At 33.0% G+C, this 26,649-nt stretch overlaps 3 protein-coding genes and 1 pseudogene across 3 annotated transcripts; all 4 read right to left on the bottom strand.

Moving 5' to 3' along the window:
- Nucleotides 1-2,179: 2,179 nt before the first annotated feature.
- LOC110617670 (kiwellin-1) lies at nucleotides 2,180-3,398 on the bottom strand. Its single transcript, XM_021760624.2, has one exon. The coding sequence runs from the start codon at nucleotides 3,385-3,387 to the stop codon at nucleotides 2,809-2,811; it is 579 nt and encodes a 192-aa protein (XP_021616316.1). The 5' UTR covers nucleotides 3,388-3,398; the 3' UTR covers nucleotides 2,180-2,808.
- Nucleotides 3,399-11,230: 7,832 nt separating this feature from the next.
- Nucleotides 11,231-11,790, bottom strand: LOC110599740 (annotated as a pseudogene).
- A 1,591-nt stretch (nucleotides 11,791-13,381) lies between these two features.
- LOC110616016 (kiwellin-1) lies at nucleotides 13,382-14,244 on the bottom strand. Its single transcript, XM_021758316.2, has one exon. The coding sequence runs from the start codon at nucleotides 14,191-14,193 to the stop codon at nucleotides 13,615-13,617; it is 579 nt and encodes a 192-aa protein (XP_021614008.1). The 5' UTR covers nucleotides 14,194-14,244; the 3' UTR covers nucleotides 13,382-13,614.
- A 3,148-nt stretch (nucleotides 14,245-17,392) lies between these two features.
- On the bottom strand, nucleotides 17,393-22,542 carry LOC110630827 (AT-hook motif nuclear-localized protein 5). Its single transcript, XM_021778431.2, has 5 exons — nucleotides 21,397-22,542; nucleotides 20,707-20,774; nucleotides 20,256-20,387; nucleotides 18,222-18,380; nucleotides 17,393-17,846 (listed from the first exon to the last, which is right to left on the bottom strand). Exons 1-5 carry the CDS (start codon nucleotides 21,842-21,844, stop codon nucleotides 17,610-17,612), a joined length of 1,044 nt encoding a protein of 347 aa, XP_021634123.1. The 5' UTR covers nucleotides 21,845-22,542; the 3' UTR covers nucleotides 17,393-17,609.
- Between the last annotated feature and the right edge of the window lie 4,107 nt (nucleotides 22,543-26,649).

The raw sequence follows: 26,649 nt of genomic DNA, 5'->3' as shown, positions 1-26,649 counted from the left end.
CAGGTCTCATTCCTTAATCAAATATAGAAGAATATAATGGAATCGATCATGGATCGACAGTCAACCCATTAAATCGAGTCTCTATTCAGGTGTCTTTATTTGAACACTCCGCTGAATCTCAATTCTATCATATTATATTATTTGAAATTGCATCTCATGTTCACCTGAGATGTAGCTGCGCTTTGCACTTTCTATATAATGAATATTTATTGTTTAAAAGAAAAAAAGAAATCTTAAAGTACAAACTTGAAATGGATGATGGAGAGAAAATTCATCTATCGCGTATAAAAGTAAATGGAAAAATTAAAAATATATGAGAAAAAAAATTATATTTACATTTTAATCTAAATTATTCTCTTGTTCAATTCAAATAATATATATGTCTTTCTCCTAGGGTTAAATTATTCACTTTGAAGGTGTCCTTATTATAGAAGGGTAATATATATTAAATAAAAAAGTTTTAAATTACTGTAAAAATTTGGTAATTTATTTAAATAAAGCTCTTGCAGATCAACTAATAATGTAATTAAAATATGCAGCAAGTAATATCAAGCACATAGTTATTGACAAGTTATTAATCATTACTAAATAATGATTAATAATTTATTTAAAAGAGAAATAAAAATAAAAAATTTGGTAAAATCTAGGAATTATATACACTTTATAATAGAAGATCAAAATAATATAAATATAACTCTGATTATAAAAAATAATTAGCCTAACATTATACAAAATAAAAAAATCTAAAAAAATCTAAAAAAATAACAGGTAGAAGACTAAACAATATAGAGATAATAATAATTATTATTATATATAATAATTAGGTTAGCAAGTATCCCATGATAATTAGCCAAACGTTACATGATAGCCAAAAAAAAAAAAAAAAACATAAAAGCAATAAAAGACCAAAGGGACTTCAAAAATCTAAACCATTTTGGGGATTTTATGTAAATGTTTTAATTTTAATAAATTAGTTTAAATTAAAAAATTTTATATAAATTTTATCTTAATCTAAATTAAAATTAGAGAAGTATGCTTTTAATGACATAACATTATATATAGTTTTTTCATTATTAAATATGAGTCCTATTTAACACGGGTAAAAAATAATTAATTAATATTAAATCAAATATTTATATGTTATAGTGATTTTATCCAAATTTTTTAATTTTTATAATTTAATTTTAAATTAAAAAATTTGTACAAATTTTATTCAAATTTAAAATTAACTCTAAGAAAAGTATGGTTTGTATGTGCAGAAAAAAGTAGTATTTTTATTTATTTATTTTTTTAATTGGAAATTGAGGATTGAAAAGTAGAATATGAATATGAGATTTCTCAAATTTATTAAAATACACTTATTATCAGGCTAAACTTGTGAGTGCGTGGTATTTTTATTTTTAAATATTTAAATTAATTTTAATTTATTATTTATGTGTTGCGAGATTTGTTAAGGTATTAAATAGATTCCACACTTAACAATAGATCCAAACTTAACAATGAAAAGCCCAAATGCAATTCTATATAATTAATACCACACTCCCTTAATTGTGATTTTAAATTAGAATAATTGATATAGATTAATATTAAAATATATTAAATATGAGACTCAATAATTTTAATAAAGTGGTAAAATACTAATCACAGTATCATAATACTATTTTTATCTACCAGAATTTCATATTTTATCTTATTTAAGATTTTATATCATATTCAAGCGGTATCTATCACACTATATAACGAGCTCATAATCTCTATAATTAGTGATACTATTCTCTCGAACAATTAATTTCATAATCTACTCATCACACTTGCTCAATTAAGTATCGGAGAGGTTGCCAATACATAATCTACTCATCACACTATTCACTTAAAATAGTCTCCCCTTTGCATAGCTTTATTATATATATAGATTTGCTTTGAAGCATTGCACTTAGATGCAATGTGTCACGGTTTTAAATTTTGACACTGGCCTGGAACCGTGTGGCACTTGGTTTGAACTCTTTTCAAGCCAAGTCAGCCAAGCTCTCTACACGTTCACCTGTACAAAGGAACGTAAAGGTTAGGACCTCCTGTCCCATTCTCGTAAAAACGTGGAAAACCACAGTTATCATATGAAAATATTGTGATTGGATAATTATAGCAATACAAGCAAATCAACAAGCAACCAAGCACAGAGATTTATTGAATGGGCTACTTATTTTATTCCAGTGGCAAAATAGTCATTACACAATCATGTCAATGATCCATTCCCAACTTGCAGACAGGGGGGAACGCCTGCCAGAAGAGAAGGCACAATCCAGGGACTCAACAAGTTTACGATGGCCAATCAGGTCCAGCCCTTATTGGTGGCCAACTAGTCACTCTCCCCTAAAGAGCCTTAAAAACAAGTAGAACTATGGTGGGAGGAGACATCAATATGTCTGAGGTGACACCCCTAAAGAGCCTTAAGAACAAGTAAAATTATGGTGGGAGGAGACATCAATATGTCTGAGGTGACACTCGTTTAATAAATAAATAAATAAAAATTATAAGAAAATGACACGACCATTTTCTTACTACTAATTTCTACTAACTTATTCCATTATTATTTTCTGAAAATTTTAATATTAAAAAATTATAGTTTTGATCCCTAAAACTCTATGACCCTGACACAATGCACACAGAGTCTTATTGACACCATCACCCTCTAACAGGACAGTGTAGAGTCCAAACTGCCTTTACTAATAAGCTATCTTATCAAGGCAGTCGAAAACGAAAGCATTCTCATAAGAAGCAGAAGACAAGAACACAATAACGGAAGTTAAATCAAGCATCAAACCAGGTGACATCCATAAATCCATATCTGTCATCACTTTCTTTAACACCTAAAGCTTTCCAAACTGCTTTAGAGGCATCAACGATATTATTCGAACATGGTGGCTGGTAGTCATGATCCTTATCACATCCCATGGTTGAGTCACACTCATCTACTACCATAGCCTTCACGCTCCTTCCATTTCCATGTATTTTGATGAAATTGTGACACCTCTTCTTGTTATTGAACCACCCAGTTGATAATGCCACCACCGGTGTGTCGTCGTCGTGGTACTTTCTATCACATTCCGACGGTGCACCACCTTCGCCACCTTCCTCAAAGCTGTTGACAGTTAAAGTTGCCTTTGTATGCTTAGATACAGAAGGCGAGCACTTATAAATAGTATAATACTTACCTGCCTCGCAACACTCAGAATCATTATTTTTGTTGCATTCACCCTTTGGAGGATTTTTTCCCTTAATCTTACCACTTGGCTTACACTTTTGCCCATCAACCAATACACGAGAACTGGCAAGAAGAACAAAAAAGAGCAGGAGATAAGTAGCAAGATTAACGGGAGCTTGCTTCATTTTTTGCACAATGGTTATTGCTTAAGGGTGAAAGGATGCACAAGTTCTGAGGGTATAAATAGAGAAGTAAATATTTGAAAAGGCAGAAAAGGACGTAAAACTTGAACTGAAGTTACAAGAAGATTGCCATATGGCGCATTAATTGTGGTTAATATTGTTTTTAAGATACTTTTAATCGGCCTAGATTCCTTAGACAGATTCACTCAAGCTACAGCGTAATAATTTCTATTGTCTAGAGGAGTTTACCGGCTGTGTGTAAACTCCCGCTGTTTCAGTACTCATTGTTATTGTATTTGAGATGCTTTTTTTTATTGTATTTGATGGGATTCTTGGTCTTCTCACAAAGATTCACTCACAGATTGGGATCCTATAAGATCTTTGAGAAACGAAACCCTCCAAATAAAAGTGTTAGAACTGGCCATTCCTCGACTGCCTTTTGTTTTTTCTTATAAATGGAATCAACTAGACAATGCAATAGACAATTGAAGGCAGCCGATCTAATTGATAAGTGATTAATTCTTGTAATTTTTATTATAAATAAATTTAATACGGTGCTTCAAAGCTTATTTAATTATTGATATTATTATTATAATATTGAAAGTAGAAACATAATGACAATTTAGGGAATGGCAGTAAAAGAGTTGTAGTTGTACAAGAAAATTAAGATTATCAATAGAGATAAAGGTAACTATTAATTAATTACATAATTTCTTATCATTCTCCTCAATTCGAATATCGTAATAATTGATTTAATAGCTTTGTGCACGAGCTCACAAGACTGCCCTTTGTGACTGCTTTGGTAAGACAGTCTACCAATTGAACCTTGGATGAGATGAATTGCTTCATTTGCATTCCTTTTATCCTACCTTGTCTCTTACAAGGTAAAAATTCACTTGTTGGATTGTGATGTTCTAAAATCCAAAAAATAGGATTTACAGCGTGATTGTAAACTTAGGTGCAGATGAAAATGTTCCTCCTCTTTTCCTCCTTTTCTTTTTGTCTGTTAGTGATGTTTAACGGCTTTCTTACTACAGCACCACATATCTCTGTCACTCAGGTCCGTACGTACAGATGTGTCAGAACCCCTCTCCACGCCATACAGCCATTTAATTATCCTCGGCACACATGCGGACAGGGTTGTGAATGACTGGACCTGCTGCTCTTCCTTACGTCACCTTACGTCACATCACCGGACTGGATCACTTCTTGCTGGATTCCAGACTTGCAGTTGACGGTCCGATCTTATCCAGAGTAGATGAAACCCGAAGGTCATCAAATTGGTATTTTGTACAAACTAAGATTAATAAGCCACCGGTTAAAGCCACTATAGCTTATTCTGTAACTGGATTCTCGCTAGAATTGTGATTATTAAGGATAAAGCCTAGCTCTAACTACTTATCCTATCTAGCTTAGCTGTAATTTGTATAGCTGTAATTTGTATTCCATATTTTACGCATTCTTAGCTGTAACCTATCTATATAAGTGTTGTACTCTATGCTAATTATATTAATACTATTTTTCCTATATGGTATCAGAGCCATTAACAATACTCTAACGAGGTTTTTCTAGATCCAGTTGTTTCTCTTTTCCTATGGCTTCTTCATCTCTTTCTTCTGTTATTCAACTCAATGCTCCTACACACTTCCCTATCAAACTCACTCAGGAAAACTTTCCTGTTTGGCGAAAACAAGTTCAATCAACATTGATTGGGCTCGATTTGCTTGGTTTTATTGATGGATCTAAAACATCGCCATCTGAATTTCTTACTGATAAAGACAAAACTATAAACCCAGAATATTCTCTCTGGTTTCGACAAGATCACATCCTTGTTAGTGCTCTTCTTGGTAGCTGTTCTGAGGTTATTCAGCCTCTAATTTCCTCAGCGAACACAGCAAAAGAGGCATGGGATCGGCTTCACCAGAGCTTTGCTAATGTCTCACGATCTCGTATTCTTTCACTCAAGACAAAGCTTGCTCAAAATCCCAAGGGTTCGAAATCTATTGCAGTATTTATGAATGAGATGCGTGCCATTGCTGATGAATTGGCTCTCACTCAGAATCCTGTTAGTGATGAAGACTTGATTGTTCATATTATTACACAGCTTGGTGATGATTATAGCTCCATTGTTGCGGCCTTAAAGGTTAGAGAATTGGCGATCTCCTTTTCTGATTTGTTTGAAAAGCTTACTGATCATGAACGATCTTTAAAAGACAAAGATCCACCTGTTTCATCTCCTTCTATTGCTACTGTTAATTATACTGCTAGGACTGGAAATCGTTCACTGCAACAGAATGGTGGAGGTCGTTCCAATCAGTCCTCATGCAGAAATCGTGGAGGTCGTTCTTATCAATTTCAGAACAATACACGAGGTTCTTATCAATCTCCTACTGTTTGTCAATTTTGTGAGAATGTTGGGCATGTTGCTGCTGAATGCCGTAAGCTAGCACGTTTTCTTCGGAAAAACAATATTGTGGTGCGAACAGATTCCACAAATTCCTCCATAGCTTCCAATGCTGTTCCGTCGGTGAATGCTACGACTGCTATGTCTACCACATCACCTCAACAATGGTTGTTTGATAGTGGAGCTTCTCACCATATTGTTTCTAATCCGTCTTCCTTGCAGGGTTATACGGATTATGGTGGGCCAGATGAAATTCAACTTGGTGATGGTAAATTCTTGCCTGTTACTCATACTGGTTACACTGCTCTGTCAGCTAAAACTCACTATTTGTCTCTTTCAAATGTGCTTTGTGTGCCGAATTTGCGCAAGAATTTAATTTCAATTGCTAAACTTTGCCGGACTAATCATGTTTCTGTGGAATTCTTTCCACTGTATTTTCTTGTGAAGGATCTGTGCACGGGGGTGGTTCTTCTACGGGGCGAGAACATTGATGACATTTACAGTGCAAATTTTTCTCAAAGTCGTTCTAAGTTACAATTGAATACTGCTAGTGTGTCTTCTCTTTCGGCTTTGCATCACAGGCTTGGCCATCCCTCCAACAAGTTTTTTAGCTTAGCTCTTCACAATATGGGTCATGAGTCATTGTCTAAGTCTGTGTCAAATTTTCATTGTGTTTCTTGTTTAATGAATAAAAGTCATAAGTTGCCATTTGCTGTTAATTCTCTTACTAGTTCTAAGCCTTTACAACTAGTATATTCTGATGTATGGGGACCAACGAAACCATCCATTGATGGCTATATTTATTATATTACATTCATTGATCATTATACCAAATACACATGGCTATATCCAATGAAGAAAAAGTCTGATGCTCATAATCTTTTTATTCATTTTCAGAAACTTGTTGAGAATTATTTCCAAACAAAAATAATCTCTGTTTTTACAGACAATGGAGGGGAATATCAAAAATTAAAGCCTCATTTTCTTTCCTGCGGAATATCTCATTATACTTCTCCACCACACACCCCGGAACATAATGGAACAGCAAAAAGAAGACATCGTTTCATTGTTGAAACATGTCTTTCATTATTACATTTTTCTTCTCTGCCAATTGAATTTTGGTCCTATGCTTTTCTTACGGCTGTCTATTTGATAAATCGTTTGCCTTCTTCTGCTATTTCATTTACTACACCGTATTTTAAATTGTTTGGTCGATCTCCAAATTTCACTCGTCTAAAATCTTTTGGGTGTCTCTGTTTCCCTTGGTTGCGTCCTTATGTTTCTTCTAAAATGCAGTCTCGATCTCAGCCATGCATTTTTCTTGGATATTCTACTACTCAATCTGCTTATCGGTGTTACGATCCCATCACTAAGAAGCTATATCTTTCCCGTCATGTTCGATTCGTTGAGCATGTTTTTCCGTCCAAAGATTGCACTAATGTTCCTCAATTTTCTACATTATTTTCTGCTGCCCCCTGCACAGGTACTTCGGCTGGGTTTCAAGAGGTTTCTTCTTTTATTTCGTCACAGCCAGTGGGTTCTATTCTCCAAGAATCAGTCGACTTATCTGATACTGTTGTGGCAGCCCCGGTAGTACCTCTCAATTCTGGACAGCGACATACTTCGGTGGCTTCGCCTGAGGATGGTTCAGTAATTCCTTTACAAAGCATTTTGCCAGTCACTGATTTATTCTCTTCTTCCGCAATCCAACCTGTTCCTGGTTCTGATTCTAGCAGTTCTGTTGTGCCCACTGGTGTCTCTGATCAGCGTCCTCAGCGTCAGCGGAAATTAAATTCTCAGTACTATAATGATGCTTTTATTAATATGACCACTAAATATCCTTTGCAAGAGTCTTTGGAGCCTCGAAGTGTTAAGCAAGCTCTACAGATTGGTCATTGGCGTCAAGCTATGGATTCTGAATTCCATGCCTTATTGAACAATAACACTTGGGAGTTAGTACCAAAGGCTCAACATACACCCATTGGTTGTAAGTGGGTATTTCGTATAAAGAGAAAACCAGACAGTACTATCGACAGATACAAGGCCCGCTTAGTTGCTAAAGGTTTTCTTCAACAGGCTGGTCGTGATTATTTTGAGACTTTTAGTCCAGTGACCAAACCAGTCCCAATTCGTGTGGTTCTAAGTCTTGCTGTATCAAGAGGATGGCCTTTACGGCAACTTGATGTTAATAATGCCTTCCTTCAAGGCACTCTTCATGAAGAAGTATACATGCAGCAGCCTCCAGGTTATATTGATTCTAATTTTCCAAATTATATTTGTCGATTATGTAAGTCGATCTATGGTCTTAAACAGGCTCCTCGAGCCTGGTATATTGAACTTACCACATTCCTGCTTTCTCAAGGCTTTCGAAAATCGCATGCAGATGCTTCTCTTTTTATTTATCACTCCAAAGATGTTCTTGCTTATTTTCTTATATATGTTGATGACATTGTGTTAACTGGCAATACCACGAGGTTTTTGGATGAATGTGTGTCCAAGTTGGCTGCTCGGTTTTCTATTAAAGACTTGGGACATCATTTTTTAGGTGTTGAGGTTATTCCGACCTCTACAGGGCTGTTTCTTTCTCAACATCGGCATATTCATGATTTACTCATTAAGTTTGCTATGGCTGGTGCTAAGGAGGCTAGTACACCTTTATCTAGTGAGAAACTTGAACTATGTGATGGATCACCATCGGCAGACTCTACAGTTTATCGGCAACTAGTTGGTGCCTTGCAATATTTAGCTATCACTCGTCCTGATGTTTCCTTTGCAGTTAATAGACTTTCGCAGTTCATGCATGCCCCAACACAGAGGCATTTCCAAGCATTGAAGCGTGTCCTGCGATGCTTGAAAGGTACAATTTATTATGGATTATATCTTCGTTCAGACTCTTCACATACATTAACTGCGTTTTCCGATTCTGACTGGGGTGGTACTCTTGAGCAAGGTTGGTCCACTACTGCATATGTCTTGTATCTTGGGTCTAATGTTATCTCATGGAAATCTACCAAACAGAAGACTGTTTCTCGATCTTCAACTGAGGCCGAATACAAGGCCTTGGCCAATGCTACCGCCGAAATGATTTGGGTTCAGAATTTGTTACAAGATTTGCATTTGCCTATTAATAAATCTCCAGTTCTTCATTGTGATAATATTGGAGCAACATACTTTTGTGCCAATCCAATATATCACACCAAGATGAAACACCTTGCATTGGACTACCACTTCGTCAGGGAACGTATACAAGCTGGACAGCTTCGAGTACAACACATTAGCTCAAAGGACCAGTATGCTGATATGTTAACAAAGTCTCTTGGACGATTACAGTTTCAGTATTTTCGATACAAGATTGGCGTTTCCGATGGAACCTTCATCTTGCGGGGGCGTATTAAGGATAAAGCCTAGCTCTAACTACTTATCCTATCTAGCTTAGCTGTAATTTGTATAGCTGTAATTTGTATTCCATATTTTACGCATTCTTAGCTGTAACCTATCTATATAAGTGTTGTACTCTATGCTAATTATATTAATACTATTTTTCCTATAGTGATTAGTAGTAATAGTTTCTATTTGTTTGCAAAAATAATTTGTGTTTAGAAAATAATTTTTATGAAAAATAATTTTTAATAAAATAATTTATTTTTTACTGTTTAATTATAATTTAAAAATAAAAAAATATAAATAAAATATATATAGCGGTATTAGTAAAACTTGAAATAAAAAAATATAAATAAAATATATATAGCTGTATTAGTAAAACTTGAAATGCGTAAAAAATATATTTTTTTTCAAGAGAGAAAATCATTTTCAGTACTTAAAATTTTCATTAATAAAAAAATAAATTTATTTATATAGTTTAAAGAGAGATTTATTTTCTAATTAAAAACAGGAATGTATTAATTTATATGTTAGGTATCACCAAACGTGGATTGACGCAACATTTCCATTTATAGGAATTAAAATATAAATTTAATAAGTAAAATTAGGCTGTAATCAAATCGAGTCGAATCGAGTTTTGATAAGTTCATACTCGATTAGAAAATAAATTTAAAAGTTTGAGTTCAACCTCAAATTCGACTTGAACTTCATTTATAAACTCGAACTCGATTTATAAAATAAATATTACACTCGAATTCGGTTCAAACTCGATTCGTAATAAATTTGTTTATCATATTAACGAACCAACTCAAATTTCATTCAAAAAACTCAAATTTGAGTTCATTTAGGCTATTAAAAATCTGTTTGCGAGAGCCGAATCTCGAAGAAGGCTAACAATATTAATAGATTATTAAAGATTTTTAATAGATTCATATCGAGTCGAGTCTCCAACGATGCTAGTAATATTAATAGATTATTATGTAGAGAAGAGTTTATTTAGCTCTTGCCTGATGCAGTCCCATAAGGGAGACAATCTTTTCAACTGTAGGTGGAGAAAGAATACAGAATTCAATATGAAGAAATTTCTACCAGAGCTTGTGAGAGCCCAATCAACCATGGAAGGAAGCTACAACTATGGCAATCACTACAAACCAACATAACTAGATCTGACTCTCGAAAACTAGCGGCGAGAAGCAGTCACAGCATGGCAGAGCTCTAGCTTAACAGTTGTCGTTGAAGGATCAGAGTAACCCATTCCGTCGTTCACTTGAGAGATCAACAAACCTGCAATAGGAGGCAACATAAAAAAATCACAGAAATAGCAAAAAAACATAAAAGCAACTCCAAAGAAGACCCTCAACCATACAGATACAACAACTAACTAAGAAGAAACCAACACTATTTACAATCCCAACCCATAAAGGAGAGAGAAACTCACTTCTGGATTGGAGAAGAGTAGCCTTCCCCTGCCTAGAGGGACACAGGAAAGCCGACCAGCAACTAAATTAAGAGGGATGGAGCCCTAGATGAAGGCATGAACCTAAAGAACATAAACCTCTCTCTGCCTAGGTGAGAGAGGAACCAACCTAAGGCAAGCTCTAATAGTAAATGGGCAAACAACATAAATTTGGTCGTTATGTAACTTTTGCTTTATTCTTTTGTTGTACACACAATTCTATGTTTCGTAAGGACATAACTAGAAGCTACAAAGACAAATATTAGATAGCTGGCAAATTTTGCACTTGGATTGGAAATTATCTTGGGAAAATGACATTTTCTTAGGTATGATGCATCAAGCTTGTTGCAAGACCTTAACATGGTTCATCATCAGTTCAACTAAGTATTTTGATCTTTACAATCTGAATTCAGTGGAATTATTAATGTAGAATATAGAATCCAATTTATTTTTCTTAGCTATTAGCTTTAAAGCATTGCACTAACATGTAATTCCTGAACAGTCTTATTGACACCCATCCCTCCAATAAGGTAGTGTAAAAAGTACAGAATACAAGCTTCACACTGTAAGAAGCATAAGAAAAGAGAATAGTAACATAAGTTAAATCAAGTATCAGACCATGTGACATCCATAAATCCAAATCTGTCATCACTTTCTTTAACACCTAACGCTTTCCAAACTGCTTTAGAGGCATCAACGATATTATTCGGACATGGTGGCTGGTAGTCATGATCCTTATCACATCCCATGGTTGAGTCACACTCATCCACCACCATAGCCTTCATACTCCTTCCATTTCCATGTATTTTGATGAACTTGTGACACCTTTTCATGTTATTGAACCACCCTGTTGATGATGCCACCACCGGTATGTCGTCACTGTGATACTTTCCATCACATTTTGACAGTGCTCCACCATCTCCACCTTTCTCAAAACTGTTGATAGTTAAGGTAGCCTTTATATGCTTGGATACTGGAGGTTAGCATTGCCTGCCTCACAACAATCAGAATCATCACCTTGGTTGTATTTACCCTTTGGAGGTTTCTTTCCTTTAATGTTGCCACTTGGCTTACACTTCTGCCCATCAACCAATACACTAGAAGTGGCAAGAAGAACAACAAAGAGCAGGAGATAAGTGGCAAAACTAGTGGGAGCTTGCTTCATTTTTGCACAGTGGACATTGCTCATGGGGATGCATAAGTTTTGGGGTAAGAATGTATGGAGAGCTAAATATTAGAAACGCAGAAAAGGACGTAAAATCTTGAGCTGAAATTACAAGAAGATTACCACGTGGCGCATTGTGGTTAATACATTTTAGTGGTTAAAATTACAAGAATCTGGTCGTGAATTGATAGTTTGGCTTATTGTTTGTAAGATACTTTTTCTGGCGTACATGATTACATTCCTAGAAAGATTCGCTCAAGATGATTGGGATCTCATAAATGTCTTCCAAAGCAAAATTACCTGTACATCTTTACGAATATCAAAATTAATAAATATATATGTTTTTTTTATTTTAAAAATTTAACTGTGTAAAATATTTTGATTTCATCAAATTAAAATTTTTTTATTAAAATAATATTTAATTATTTTTATTACTTTTTATTTGTAACATAAGAATTATTTTTTAAATTATATATAATTTTATAAGAATTTATTTATATTTTTTAAATAAATATGTCAAAGAAATAATAATAATAATTAATAGTCATTTATGTGCACATTGTATTATTTTTTTTAACTTTTTCGAATTATAACTATATAAAATTATAAAATCACTTTATATTTTTTATATTTTAATTATATTTATTGATTTTATACAATTTTCATGGGTGCTGGATTTCAATTCTAGTGTAGTTCTACCGGAATCAAAATCAAACTTCTGATTATTTAATTTTTAAAAATTAAACTTGAAATTTGAAATATAGGTCTAAATAATTTTGATTTTTATTTCAGCCTTATTTTTTATTTTAATAATTTCAATTTTAGTTAAAATGTTTATTATTACACAAATAAATACGATATAAATAATAATATTAACATTTAAATAATAATAATATTAATATTAATATTAAAATTATATTAGATATAATTTTCAATAAAAATATTATATTATTTTATATATAGTTATTAATTACATACTTTGACAATGCTTGTCGGCACTTACATTCAAGAAATTTTATCATGAAATTGTTAAAATTTTAAAACCAAACATAATTATTATATATACAAATGTTAAAATATTAACCATCAATTATAATAAAATTTATATAAAATTTATCATATTATAAAAGAAAATTAAAAAAAAATGGTTGGCAATTTAATAATCGGTGTAAAATTATTAATAATAAACTGTTGATAATTTATTTTGACGATATTTTTTTATAATTTCATTATAAATTTTATTTTTTAAAATTAATGAATATAATATAATTATTATATTCATTTTTTTAAAATTTCATTCCAACAATCATCTGAACTCGTATTTTTTTTGTAAATCTCGTATTTTTTATCATATGAAGACGACTCTAGCAAGATTCAAGCTAGAGAATACTACTCCATTAAAATAATTTAGAGAAAATAAAATTTAAATGATGTTGGGAAATTATATGAATACCAAGCTCCATGGATTGGAATGGAGAAATAATTAATTTTCATTAAAATAATATTATCAGTATTTAAATCTAAGAAAGAGAAATTATTTTTGATAAAGTAAAAATGTATTGCTAAATTTAGAACAATATTAATATGTCTATTTAAATCTAAATTCAAAAAATTTGAATTGAAAGGGAGAATAATACAATTAATTTTCACTGTGTTCTCAATTATTAGCTTTGCACTTAGAAATAATGCAACAAACGGTTATTTATTGATACAAGAATTCATGCCTACTGCTTTTACTAATAAGCAATCTTATTAATGCAGTAGAAAACAAAAGCATTCTCGTAAGAACCAAAAGACAAGAACACAGCAATGGAAGCTGTTAAATCAAGCATCAGACCAAGTGACATCCATAAATCCAAATCTATCGTCACTTTCTTTAACACCTAAAGCTTTCCAAACTGCTTTAGAAGCATCAACAATATTATTTGGACATGGTGGCTGAAAGTCATGATCTTTATCACATCCCATAGTTGAGTCACACTCATCCACCACCATAGCCTTCACGCTCCTTCCATTTCCATGTATTTTGATGAACTTGTGACATCTCTTCATGTTATTGAACCACCCAGTTGATAATGCCACCACCGGTTTGTGGTCGCTGTGGAACTTTCCATCACATTCCGATGGTGCTCCGCCGTCGCCACCTTTCTCAAAGCTGTTGATAGTTAAAGTCGCCTTTGTATGTTTGGTTACGGGAGGTGAGCACTTGTAGATGGGGTAATGCTTGCCTGCCTCACAGGAATCAGAATCATCACCATGGTTTCTTCCACCCTTTGGAGGCTTCGTTCCCTTAATCTTGCCGCTTGGCTTACACTCATGCCCATCAACTAGAACACTAGAAGTGGCAAGAAGAACAACCAAGAGCAGGAGATAAGTAGCAAAATTAATGGGAGCTTGCTTCATTTTTTGCAAAATTGTATTGCTTTAAGACTGGATTATGGATCAGAGGATGCACAAAGCTGGGGTTTAAATAGAAAAAATTGTATACTGAGAAGTTACAAAAGGACATAAATCTTGAGCTGAAACTACAAGAAGATTGCCATGTCGTATAAGATTATCTAATATTTAATGGTTATAAGGTGGAAAACAAGAATCTTCTAGTGATTGATAGTTTTGGCTTATTGTATTTAAGATTTTGTTTTTTTGGTACACAATGATTAGGTTGCTAAATTAAAAACTTTATAACAATTAAATATATTCAATTTATTTTTTATTAAATTTGTTTTTTAATTATTTTTAATTTTAAAAAAATTATCTTAAAATAAATAGACTCATGCATACAGTAAAAGTCAAGAAAGAAATCATATGAAATTCTTAAAAATAGTATTGTTGGGAGGAATAGTTATTAATTCTGAAGGGATTGGTATGTTATGAAGAGTAAAATTAAATGGACATGAACCTTGATAAATTAAAAAAAATGATTATTTTAATTTTATAATTCTAATTATATAAAATTAAAAAATGTCGCTTTATAATTTTTGTTATATTTTTTATTAAATATATTTATTGATTTTTTTACATAATTATCAACTCATAGAAAGAGATAGAAAAATAAAAATAGTTAAATAGTATTGTTTATGACTAGAGAAAATTATTATGAGAATCAAGGGGCAAAATCGCAAAAAGAATTGCTTAAGAGATACACTGTAGAAGGCCTCTCTCACAAAATTGAAAGCTCTCCAATGCAGGGTCTCTCAATTTCTAGATATGGTCCATCTACCACTTGCTCTTTGCCGATAATTTAGTGATTTATTCCAGAGCTTTTATGAATGAAGCGACCTTGATCAAGCAAAATTTGAATGACTATGCTTCTGTTAGTGGAAAAACTATAAATTATAGTAAATCAGCCTTAGCTTTCAATGCAAGCACTCCTCGAGACATTCGAACCAGCATTGCAAGAATCTTGGGTATTTTCATTCTCAATGGCCATGATAAATTCTTGGGAGCACCTGCCATGTTTAAACAGTCTAAGACCAAGAATTTTGAATACATAAAAAATGTCATTTTGAGCGAGACATCTAGTTGGAAAGAGCAGCTCCTCTCAAAAGGAGGTAAAGAGGTCCTCATTAAATCTGTAGCTTCGGCAATCTTATCTACTCCATGACATGCTTCAGATTTTCCTCAAATTTATGTAAAGATATCACTTCTATTTTAGCTAATTTTGGTGGGAACAAAAGCAAGAAGAAAAAAGGTTGCATTGGATTTTTTTGGAAACAGTTATGCTTTCAAAGCTGTCAGGTGGCCTGGGTTTTTGGGACATAAAAAGCTTCAACAGAGTCCTTTTGGCTAAACAAGGCTGGAGACTCATCTCTAATCCGAGCTCTTTTTTTGCTAGATTTTTCGAAGGAAAATATTTACCTTACTCTTAGTTCCTTTAGGCAACAACGGATGGCAGACCTGATTAGGGATGGTTAGGTATGATTTGGGGTAGAGAAGTCTTACAGGAAGGGTTCAGATGGAGTGTGAGAAAGGGAGAAGGAATCATGTGTAAAAAGGATAGGTGGATACCTCAATATTTTCCGTTGCGTCCGAGTTTGAAAGAGAGCCATGATCCTTCAATTGTTTGGTATCACAACTAATTGATCACCAATTTGCTAAATGGAAGTTAAATTTATTGAAGCAAAATTTTGAGGATCAGGAAGTGTAAAACATTTTATCCATACCCCTTAGTCTGTTTCGGCAAGAGAATTCTCTTATTTGGCATAATGATAGAATCTACACTGTCAAATCAGGATACACAGCCAATAGAAAACTTCAAAATCAAGATCTTCCTATGGAGCTTGCTCAAGGAGCGTTTGCCATCTAATGAGCTGATTCATAGAAAAATCTTCTATGTACCTCCAAACTATCGCTACCGCAGGAATAGAGAATCCTTGAAACACATATTCCTCGAATGTTCTCAGACACACTCCTTTTAGAATTGGATCTTCTTTAATTCCTGAAGTATCAATGATGGGTTGCTGGACCTGTCTATCTTTCTCTTTTTAAAACATGAACAAAGATAATGATTTTGTTTCCCTATTAGTCTTCTTTCTTTCGCAAATTTAGAAGTCCAGGAATGCTCTTATTTTTAGAGATCATAGCTTTGCATTTCATGATGTTGTTGAATTGGCTCTAAAAAATTGGAAAGAATTTAAAGCTAGTCAATCCCAACAAGGAAATGTCCACCAAACTCCTGCAGTAGATCAACAGAGTTGGCCTTAAAATTAACTTTGATGGTGCTTCGTCTCAGCAAAGGAAAGAGAGGGCAGCAGCTGTAATAGCTAGAGATCAGGGAGACTATTCTTGTGGCTGGTTATACAAAAGGTTGAGCCCTATATCTTATCCACTTACAGTAGAGGCTCTCGCATGTCGTAAGGCACCTCTCTTAGCTGTTATAAGAGGTTTTGATAAAGTTTTAGTGGAGGGTGATGCTCTACAAATTGTGCAAGCAATTCACTCAGATAACCCCCCTAAGTGCTATCAAAGGTATCATTGAAGACATCAAGGCCTTGACTTTTCAAATTCAAGATTTATTTTTTACATTTGTTAAGAGGCAGCATAATGAAGTAACTCACAAGGCAGCATAATGAAGTAACTCACAAGCTAGCTGTACAAACCTTACGAGACGAATCTCTCCTCTAATTTGATGTCTCAATCTACTTTTGTTTTTGCCCCGATAGGGCTTTGATATATCAATGAAACAACAGCCAGTATCCTCCGAGAAGAATAAAAAAACTCCACTATTTCAATTCTTGTTATTATATTTTGAGATGCTTCTTGTTCTTGCATTTGATGGAACTCCTGTTCTTGGCATTAATGAACAATGATATGCTTCCCGCTTCCCACAAAGATTCACTAACACGTAGGCCCATAAGATTTTTGAGAAACGACACCCTCCTACGCCAACATGCAAACAAAACTTTCAAAACTAGACGCCAGTTGGTTCGGCCGCCGCCGAACATCACTTGGTTCAGTAGGCCATACTTTGTCATATATGAAGATGACTCCTAGGAAGATTCAAGCTTCTACGGCATACTAGAAGTATGATTGCGTTGATCTATAAACCACGTCCAAAGATTTAACTGGCCATCTTTGGCACAGGAGATCATAAAAAAAAAATAAAAAAATTCAACAAGTTTCAATTGTAAGTTTGCAATCATAAAATGATGAATTCTGGTTACAAACTACGTTAGCACAAACACATTGGACATGGCCGATTACCAGGGAGACCAAGGTGGAACCCAAATTGTTGAAAATTATCACCAGATTCAATACATATACATGTACAACAACACCACATATGTACAAAGTTTTTTCCCATGTGTCTGTTGCAGCTATCATCCTCGCGTCAAGTCAATATCAGTGTGCGGGTTTCTCAGGTCAACTGATCGCGAAACCGGCCATATGTTCATTGGAGAAGGAGTGAAATTTTGGGGTTGATTAATGGGGATAGCAGATTTTGGGGTAGCTGATTTATCACCAGGCGGGGAGGTGGAGTCTTTATTAAGTTTGAGGCGGCCTACCTGTTTATCCTTGTTCTTAGAACCTCCATGCACAAAACTACACACCACCACCTGCAGCAAGCAAGATCAATTTATTTGCTTCACCCATGCAAAGATTAATAAATATATGCGTGAGATCGGAAGAACACATAATTTCATAAGAATTCATCTAAATCATTTTCTTGCGAAATGAATCATTTCAAACAAAATGAACATGCTCATGGTTTTCACTTTTCAATAAACATTAAAAACTAATGTGGATAAATGGACAAGTTATTTAAAAAAAAAAAAGGATGACTCCTAGCACAAAGAAAACCCACATTGACGAGTTCCGGGGAGGTCAATGTATGCTGTATTTCCTTCGCTTTGTGAAAAGAATATTTACGCAGCTATAAACCACCTGTGAACTTTATTGAAAGTGCAAAAAAACAAAAATAAAAATTGTACCTGAACCGGCCCTGCTGCAATGAGCCTTGCAATTGCACCACCAATGACATGACCATCGGGACTAGAAAGAGAAGCACTAATACCACCAGTTCGATTGCGAGGGCCACCATCTTCAGCAACCAAGAATGAACCAGACAAGCAAAGTATCTCAAAACGGCCCTACACATTTGAAATATACCAAATAAGTTTCCTTTTGATTGTCCCAGTTTCTATAGATTAATAAATTAAAAATGATGCAAAGAACGCAAGTCTGGATATACAAGCCTATGTGTGGTAAAGTTATTATGAGAATCAAGGGGCAAAATCGCAGAAAGAATTGCTTAAGAGATACACTATGGTGAGTCCCACAAGAGCAGCCTTCCATGAAATATAACAGGCAAAGTACAAAAGACCAAAAACTTCAAAAGAAAGAAGGCAAGAATCAGTATAAGCTGAAATTTGATCACTACAGTTTCATGGTTAAAGACTCAAGTAAGATATGTTCCTTAGATTCCCAATACCAAGCCCAGTTTTAAAATAACAACTAATCTCCAACTGAATTGAACCAATTAATAGCAACTAGTGCCTCACTGTTTCCCAAGGCAAGGTGCATTTCCTTAGTCATGCAGTTTTTTCTGATATGCTAGCAAAGAAAAAATTAACCTGCAGCTTTATTACCAAGACAAACCAGGAAAAAGAAATATATTTAACCAACTCCAGTTCAGATCATCCATCTTGAGTTGCAGACACATCATCCCACTTGCTGTCTCTTCAAAAAGCCAATGAACACCTTCGGAATTCATCATTCCCCTTCAAACCACTTAAGTTCACTATGCATTCGTGAAACTCACCCAAACAAATTAAACCACAAATTTATCACAAAATTACAGATAATCCGAGCGAACCATCATCAGAAGATGATACCAACTTCAATCGCTATTTTCAGCACAAATAAATGGACTAAACTTGTGATCATTTAAAGTCTCACTAAAATTCAGTTGATCTTTGATTTTGTTTCAATAACGTCACTATTACTTTATTTTTCACAAATTTCGCCAAAATTTATATATAACTAAATAAGTCAGATCTTAGCCTACAAAGCTCAATCAGAAAAAATTCCACTCAATTAACATGCCAAAAATCCAGCTAAAATTCTATAAAAATCCAGCATTAGTGATCAGACTCTCAACTCTGCTATGAAGCCTACACATCTATCTACAGTCAGAGATAAGGACATCACTGGTGATACAAAATCCTATTTATTGTCCCAAGTTGCACCACATTACACAATATTTAGGCATAAATCCAACAAAGTACCCTCAATATTGGAAATACATTGGTTACAAACATACAGATCTATTATGCATGTTTCTCTCCAACATTAACGTATGTGAATGCAATGACATTTGATGTGAAGCAAGTGTGTAGCACACTAAATTGCCATAGTATTTGCATCAACATTGATATCTTCAATTTTGTGGTTGGTACAATTGATGTTCCATATGACAGACATCAACATTAGAATCATTTTACAGTACCCACATCTGATCCATCTAAACTTGTTCTAATAGAGGGTTCCACCTGAACCACACATTCATTTCAGTACCTTGCATCCTTTTCGTTCCATGCATCAATTTTACGTTAGTTCAGCTCAGAAACTTCCTTTAAATGATTCCATTCACATAATGGTTCTCAACGCACCACAATGCAATATTACAAGTGTTACATTTATTAGATATAGCTCAAGCACACGGCACACTGGTGCTTTAACAACTAAAGAACTACTCAACAATATTACAAAGCTAGATCAGTAAATATGCTCAACTACAATAGTGCACAAGAATATGAAATCAAAATAAGTAGAAAAATCAAGTAATTTACAATTTTGGACATGCAAGGTTTTCCATGACTTATCACTAGGCAAAAAAAGAGTGAACTATATCTCAATTTCAAAATAAAAACAGGAGGATAACTAATTGAAATGCATTATCTTCATACAAAAATTTAAAAAAAATAATAATAATAAAAAAGAAAAGATATTAAGACTTGTTTAACCTCAAATGTGACAGTAGGACCCGAAGATGCCGGCTGGCGCAAGGTTACTGAAGAAACAGTACCCGTCCCAGACAAGATGCAAACTGCCCGAGGCCTCTGTTGGGCAAATGACAGTAATTTTGCAACAATATCCTGCCATGGGAAAAATTACAAATCAACATCCTCTTGGAAAATGATCCAAATGCATTTGTGCAGAAGTATATTTACGCGTTTGCAAGTAAACATGTGCCCTACTGTCTACTTTAGAGATGCAGTTTCCTATTGAAACATCTATGTACTTAACTATTTTTAGCCGCATTATCCAAGTAACAGGAAAACCATTGCTACCTCTAATAGTCATTTTGAATGGACAATCGGACATGGTTACAAATGACCACTAACTTGACCTCAAAAAGTCTCATCAACATAGTCAAAGTACAACAAACATGAAATCATACAGGATATAAAATACCTCTCCTGATCCAATGCATATAACATGTGGTGAAAAGGCTACTCCAGCAGAAGCATTCATCCAGTCACCTACAAAAATCAGTTAAACACAAAGCATTTAAGAGATCTGGAAAAAAAAAATTCCCACAGACCTAGTACAATTTAACGAGGGAGAAGGTCAAATCAAATTTGTCAACAATTAGACATAACTAAAGCTGCTTCAAGATAAAAGGCATGTCAGCAGAATTGCATGAAAGAAGTCCCTTGTTCTCCCTTACAGTATCTCCACGCTAAATGATTAAAAACAGAGATTCCACTCAATTTTAGATTTGATATAGTCATTTCAAATTAAGTTTTTTTCCCAAATTTTGTGTTCTAATTTTACAGTAACACATGAATCCATCACTAAACCAAGAGGTACTTGGTATGACTATGAAATAACATCAGGTGTTGAAAAAAGAATTAATGGATGCAAGGTTAAGTAAATGCTCCCAATAGCTTATAAAAACAGTAGCAATAAACTGAAAATAAAAAATTTCAATGTCAATAGCACATTTAGTGACTTCTTGAATACAACACATCACATAATTGGACATGACCAATTTCAAATACAAATGTCTAAAGTGGCTCATAACCAGCAAATACATTTCACCAAGTTCTTATCAAACACGGTACAAAGTTGAACTCATTAAATTCCAAATAGAATGCTTACCAAGAAGAGCCAATTGCTGCTTCCTCCCACTCCCAGGTGGACGCCCTCTGCCCCGTCTAGGGGTCAGTGGATCCGGCCCTGAAGGAGGCTTAGACTTTACTGGCATGGGAGACAATCCAAGAGAAACTTGCCCATCTGGAGCATATTTTCGGGGCCTCCCTCGCTTCTTCTTGACTGGTTCACCCACTGGCACCCCAGAGGGAACAGCGATGTTAATGCCATGAGCAAAATTTGCATTTGATGGCTCCATTGAAAATGCTGGGCCAGATGAACCTGGCCTGGCATTTGATTGAGCTGCTAGATTGGGGTTTGACAAGGGTCTGAACCCAGGTGGGACATGTATTGGACCAATTTGAGATCCAGACCCAGACCCAACAATCCCACCTCCTCTATGAATGAAATATGGTGCTGACCCACTAGCTAATGCCATGGCTTCTCTTCCATCCATGCATTTACTAAGAGCTACAGTGCAAGATCACAACAGCAAAACTTCACCCCTTTCTTACTTCCTCTCGTCCTGGCTTGGCTAAAGCTAGTGTCTTTAGAGCCCTTTAAGCCTAACCTCTAAAACTGAATCATAGGTTACAAAAATTAAATAGAAAAAAAAAAAAAAAGGAAGTTCATGAAAGGGGTTTTGCAAGGGTTTTTCTCTAAATAGAGGAAATATATAAAAACAAGAAAAATTTCATATCCTTCATTCAAAGGATTAGCCCTAAACCTTCAACAAAATATGAACACAGGGAAATTTCAGAAAAAGGGTTTTACAGGGGTTTTTGTGCTTGAAAACAGGATCAAAACAACCCAACTAGAAATTCAACCTAAACCCACTAAAATAAAGAAAGAAAATGATGTTAAACAGGAAGCAGCTTCACCTTCAACATCCAATAGGAGAGATTGTTTTGAGAAGAAATGTGAAGGAGAATCAAAAAAGGACAGCTACAAACCAATAAGCTAAACCATGCTGTAACACCTCAAAAAGAAAAGAAAAGAAAAGAAAAGAAAAACCCTAGATTTCTAAGCAATCTAGGGTATGAGAAGAAAATTGCAGGAGGAGTAGAAAAGACAAGGACTAGGAGAGAGAGGAGTAAAATGAATTGAAAATATGCAAATGTGAGCTTTTGAATTAAAGGTTCCAAGTAAAGACCTTTGCTTTTGTTTGTTATTGTTTAGGAGTCAGGATTAGGGAGTGTTGTTAGTGTACGTGTTGCAAGTATTTTGACTGAAAGAGTGTTATTGTGACAGTGTGGTGGCCTACCATATACCAAAGTACTCAACCCCTACACTACATGTCCTCATCACATACTGTACCAGTCTTTGGGGCCGCGATCTTTTTTTTTAATGCAAAAATTACTATTTAATCCTTATTTTATAAAAAACTTCATTAATTAACTTTTTAATTTTAAAAAATTTAATAAAATTTATTACTTAATTTAATCATTAAATATTAATAAAAATTAATTAATCATTAAAATATTTATTTTTATAAATAAAAAATTAATTATTATTATAAATAAAAATTAATTAATCATTAAAATCTTTATTTGTTATTTTTTATTTTTTATTTTTTATTTCTATAACATGGGGTTCATATGATGATTGGGCTTGCTTCAGCTGCAATTTTTCTATTTTGATGCAAATGGTAAGAGAAACGAACAAAACATTGCTCTGACAAAAGTGTCAGAAATAAACGAGGCTTTTTGCCAGACGTTAGCCTAGACCTAATCCATCTAATTTTTGGCTTAAAATTTCAATTCATCCTTTCACTTTAATTAACACCACATTTTTTTAGTGGACTTGTTGGGCAGTGATTAAAAGTATCTCACTTGGATTTGAAATTTTTCGAGTTTGAGCTTTTCACTCCTCATGTAATCTATATATATATTTTATACGATTTAGATAATTCGTAATAGTAATAATAGTTTAATAGACAGAATAGTTAAAAGTATTTGGAGTTATTATTTATTAACTGCAGAAGTTCGTATCGTCCTTGAAACTCTTCGATTAGATTGAATTCGACATTCTCGATCAATTATTTATATCATTGATTCAGATATCTTATTTGTAACATTAACTAATTTGATTTTTTTACCACTTTCTGACATTACAGCTATTGTTATAGTTATTTGATTTTTGTACTCTTAGCTAGATAATCTTTCTTTTAAATTTATACATTAGAATGGCAATATAGCTAATGATATAATTGTCACGCTTAGCTAGATAATCTTTCTTTTAAACTTAAACATTAGAATGGCAATAGAGCCGATGATATAATTGTCAAACTTTATTTAAGAAATGTTTTACCGTCTTAATTGGATTGTAGTTAATCCTCTAAAATTAGTTTCAGTTATAAAATTTTATTGCATTTAAAATTATGCATTATCGGATAAAAAAAAATAATTTGCCCATATAATTTAAATGGTATTAAACATAAAAAAATAATAATAATAACTTTTAAAGTTTGATTTTATATAATTTTGGTCTAAATGGTTTTCAATTCGTTAGGCTACTTGTTTAGACATGGTCTAGTGTGGATTTTGGTCCTATTTCTGGTTGAAATGGCTAGTTTGTTTAGCTTCATAACTAATTTTAGTTCAAATTAATATATATTTATAAATCGAATTAAACTATTTTATTTTTATTTATGAAAAAAAATTAATTTAATTTGATTTTTTAAATCAATTACGTATATTTTTTTTTTCAATAATCAAATAAGTCCTATTCTAATATAATATTATTTTTTAATTATAATATTTCATTTTGTAGTTTAAAAAAATTATTGACTATTTTATGTATTTTTAATTTTTATGTTAATTAAAATACTAATTTTTTAATATTTCAAATTAAAAAATAATTTTATTATTAAAAAAATATTATATTAACTCAAGACTTATTTGATCTTTAAAAAAATACACTAACTTAATTAATTAAAAAAATAATTATTTATTTTAAATAAAAATATAAAAATTTAATTAAACTTATTTTTTCGATAATTTTATTCAACAACAATTTTAAAACAGTTTTCCTTTATGATAAAAAAAATTATAATTTAATTCAGATCAGAAATTTTAAAATTACAATAATGTTAATAATTGGATAATTTTTAATTAAAATATATAATTTAGTTCCTGCTATTTTAATAATAAACTATTCAGCCCTTAAAATTTTATTTTATTAATAAAATAGTCTTTTTTTAAAAGTTATGGTTATACTATAACAATTTTATAATTTAATCTTTTAAATTTTACTTTTTATAATAATTTAATTACTTTAATTTTATTAATTTATAATAATTAAATTTTTATTATTTTAATATTTATAACAATATGCTCTCTTTAATTTTGGGCTGACTTTTTTTATTTACGACTCACTAATTTACCTAACGCTAAATTTAACAGCAAAGCTAGTTTATTAAGAAAATTAAAAATTAAAAATTAAATTATTTGTTATCAAAAAATAGAAATTAAATTATTAATTTTGCTAAAATTTAGAGACTATACTATAAATTATACTTAATATTATATATATTATAAGGTAAAATTTTATAAGATATCGTTTATAATATGAAATTAAAGAGAACTAATATTAATTAAAAAACTTTTTAAATTGAGCCAAATTAGTCAAAAATTGCTGATCAAATTAACAATTTTAGTTAAAGTTAAAGGATCATACCGAAATAGTTTCCTATATCCTGCTTTTAAGCTGGTTCATAGACCAAAACTATTTGCTTGGTCTGATTCCTAATTCAACCCTAGCTAATTCCAGTCTGGTTAGGGAGGAGAAACTAGGTTTCTACGTAAAACTTTTCTCTTGTTCCCATTTTTCTTAGGGTTAGAGCATCTCCTGACTGCCGAGTCATTGGCTTCTACCGTCCAATGATTTGGCGTAGGTTTCCCTCCTATCAGAGCTTGACTTATGAGGGTTCTTTTTATATTGTGTTGTTTGTCTCTCAGCCAAGTATGTTTGGCTTTTTCTTAGTTTCTCTGATGGTTTTCCTTGTGTTGTCTTAGGCTTTTGCCGGTTTAAAGGCAAAAGTGCAGTAGGGGAAGCTTTTGTTCCATTTGTATGTCGTTATTTAGGGATAACTCCAATAGTATGTGCTCCTTTCTGTTTAGATCAATACGTAGATCTTGGTAGCCTGTTTGATTATGGCTCTGTTTTGAGCTTCCCAACCCCTGCTTGATTGGCACTCAAGCATCGTAGTCTCCTGGTTCTCTCTTAGGGTTGCCTTTACTATATTTTTATGGGTCCTTTTATCACAGCACCACCTCCCAAGTTGTTGTTTTTGGATGTCTGTTTATATTGAACTAGAATTTTTGCTTCAGGAAACACCTTACCCTAGTTGGATCGAATATTTTCCAGCGTCTAGAGAAGGGATGATGCAGCTGCTGGAAGCTGCGATTCTCTCTCCTTCAACCAGCTGGCTTAGGGTTAGTATTTATTTAACAAATCTCACGATTTTAGATTTTCACATTTGTCCGAAACAGTGTAACATTTGACTTGAACCAATAAAATTAGAACATTTTGTTTTCATAAAAGTAAGAAAAAATAATAAATATTATCTAAAAATATCATTATCAAATAATTATAGTAATACAAATATACTAACAGCTAATTAAATATAGAGATTTAATGAACCGCAAGCAGAAAAAACACTATCTAAAAACTCAACAATTCTACCGTTGTCAATTGATTTCAGCTCTCATCGATAACTCGATAGCAAATGCATTAAGTTGAATCTTGAGATCTCTCAAATTTAATTCCAATTCTTTATTCTTTTCAAAAAATAAATATCTTATAGTACTTTTAAAATAAGATAAACATAAATGAGATTTTAAACCTCTTCCCTCACTTTTTATTTATTCCCACTGTATAAATTATAAAAGTTTAAAAGCAAAAAAAAAAAAAAAAACTTATGAAATTGAGATATTATCATGCTAAGAAAAAAAATTGGAAGTGAACAAAATAATAATTAAATAATATAAAAGTGTGAATATCCAGTTAAATTCAAAAATCAAAAACCAGCCTCTCAAAATGAAAAATCAAATATAAATATAAATATAAATATAGAAATAGGACTCTGGGCATCAGCTGGGAAGCTGGCAGGCGCTGCTACACGAGCCATGTGGGTCTATGTGAACATGACCCCTACTGCAAAAATCAAATAGCTCGCAATTTATCGACATTCACACTGCCCCGCCGCCTTGTGGAAGGGCACTTTCACATGGTCCTTCGTGTAGCTCGCGAACTCAGATT

The sequence above is a fragment of the Manihot esculenta genome, chromosome 1 (genome assembly GCF_001659605.2).
Source record: "Manihot esculenta cultivar AM560-2 chromosome 1, M.esculenta_v8, whole genome shotgun sequence".
NCBI classification, from domain to species: Eukaryota; Viridiplantae; Streptophyta; class Magnoliopsida; order Malpighiales; family Euphorbiaceae; genus Manihot; species Manihot esculenta.
This window is presented reverse-complemented; position numbering and strand designations above follow the sequence as displayed.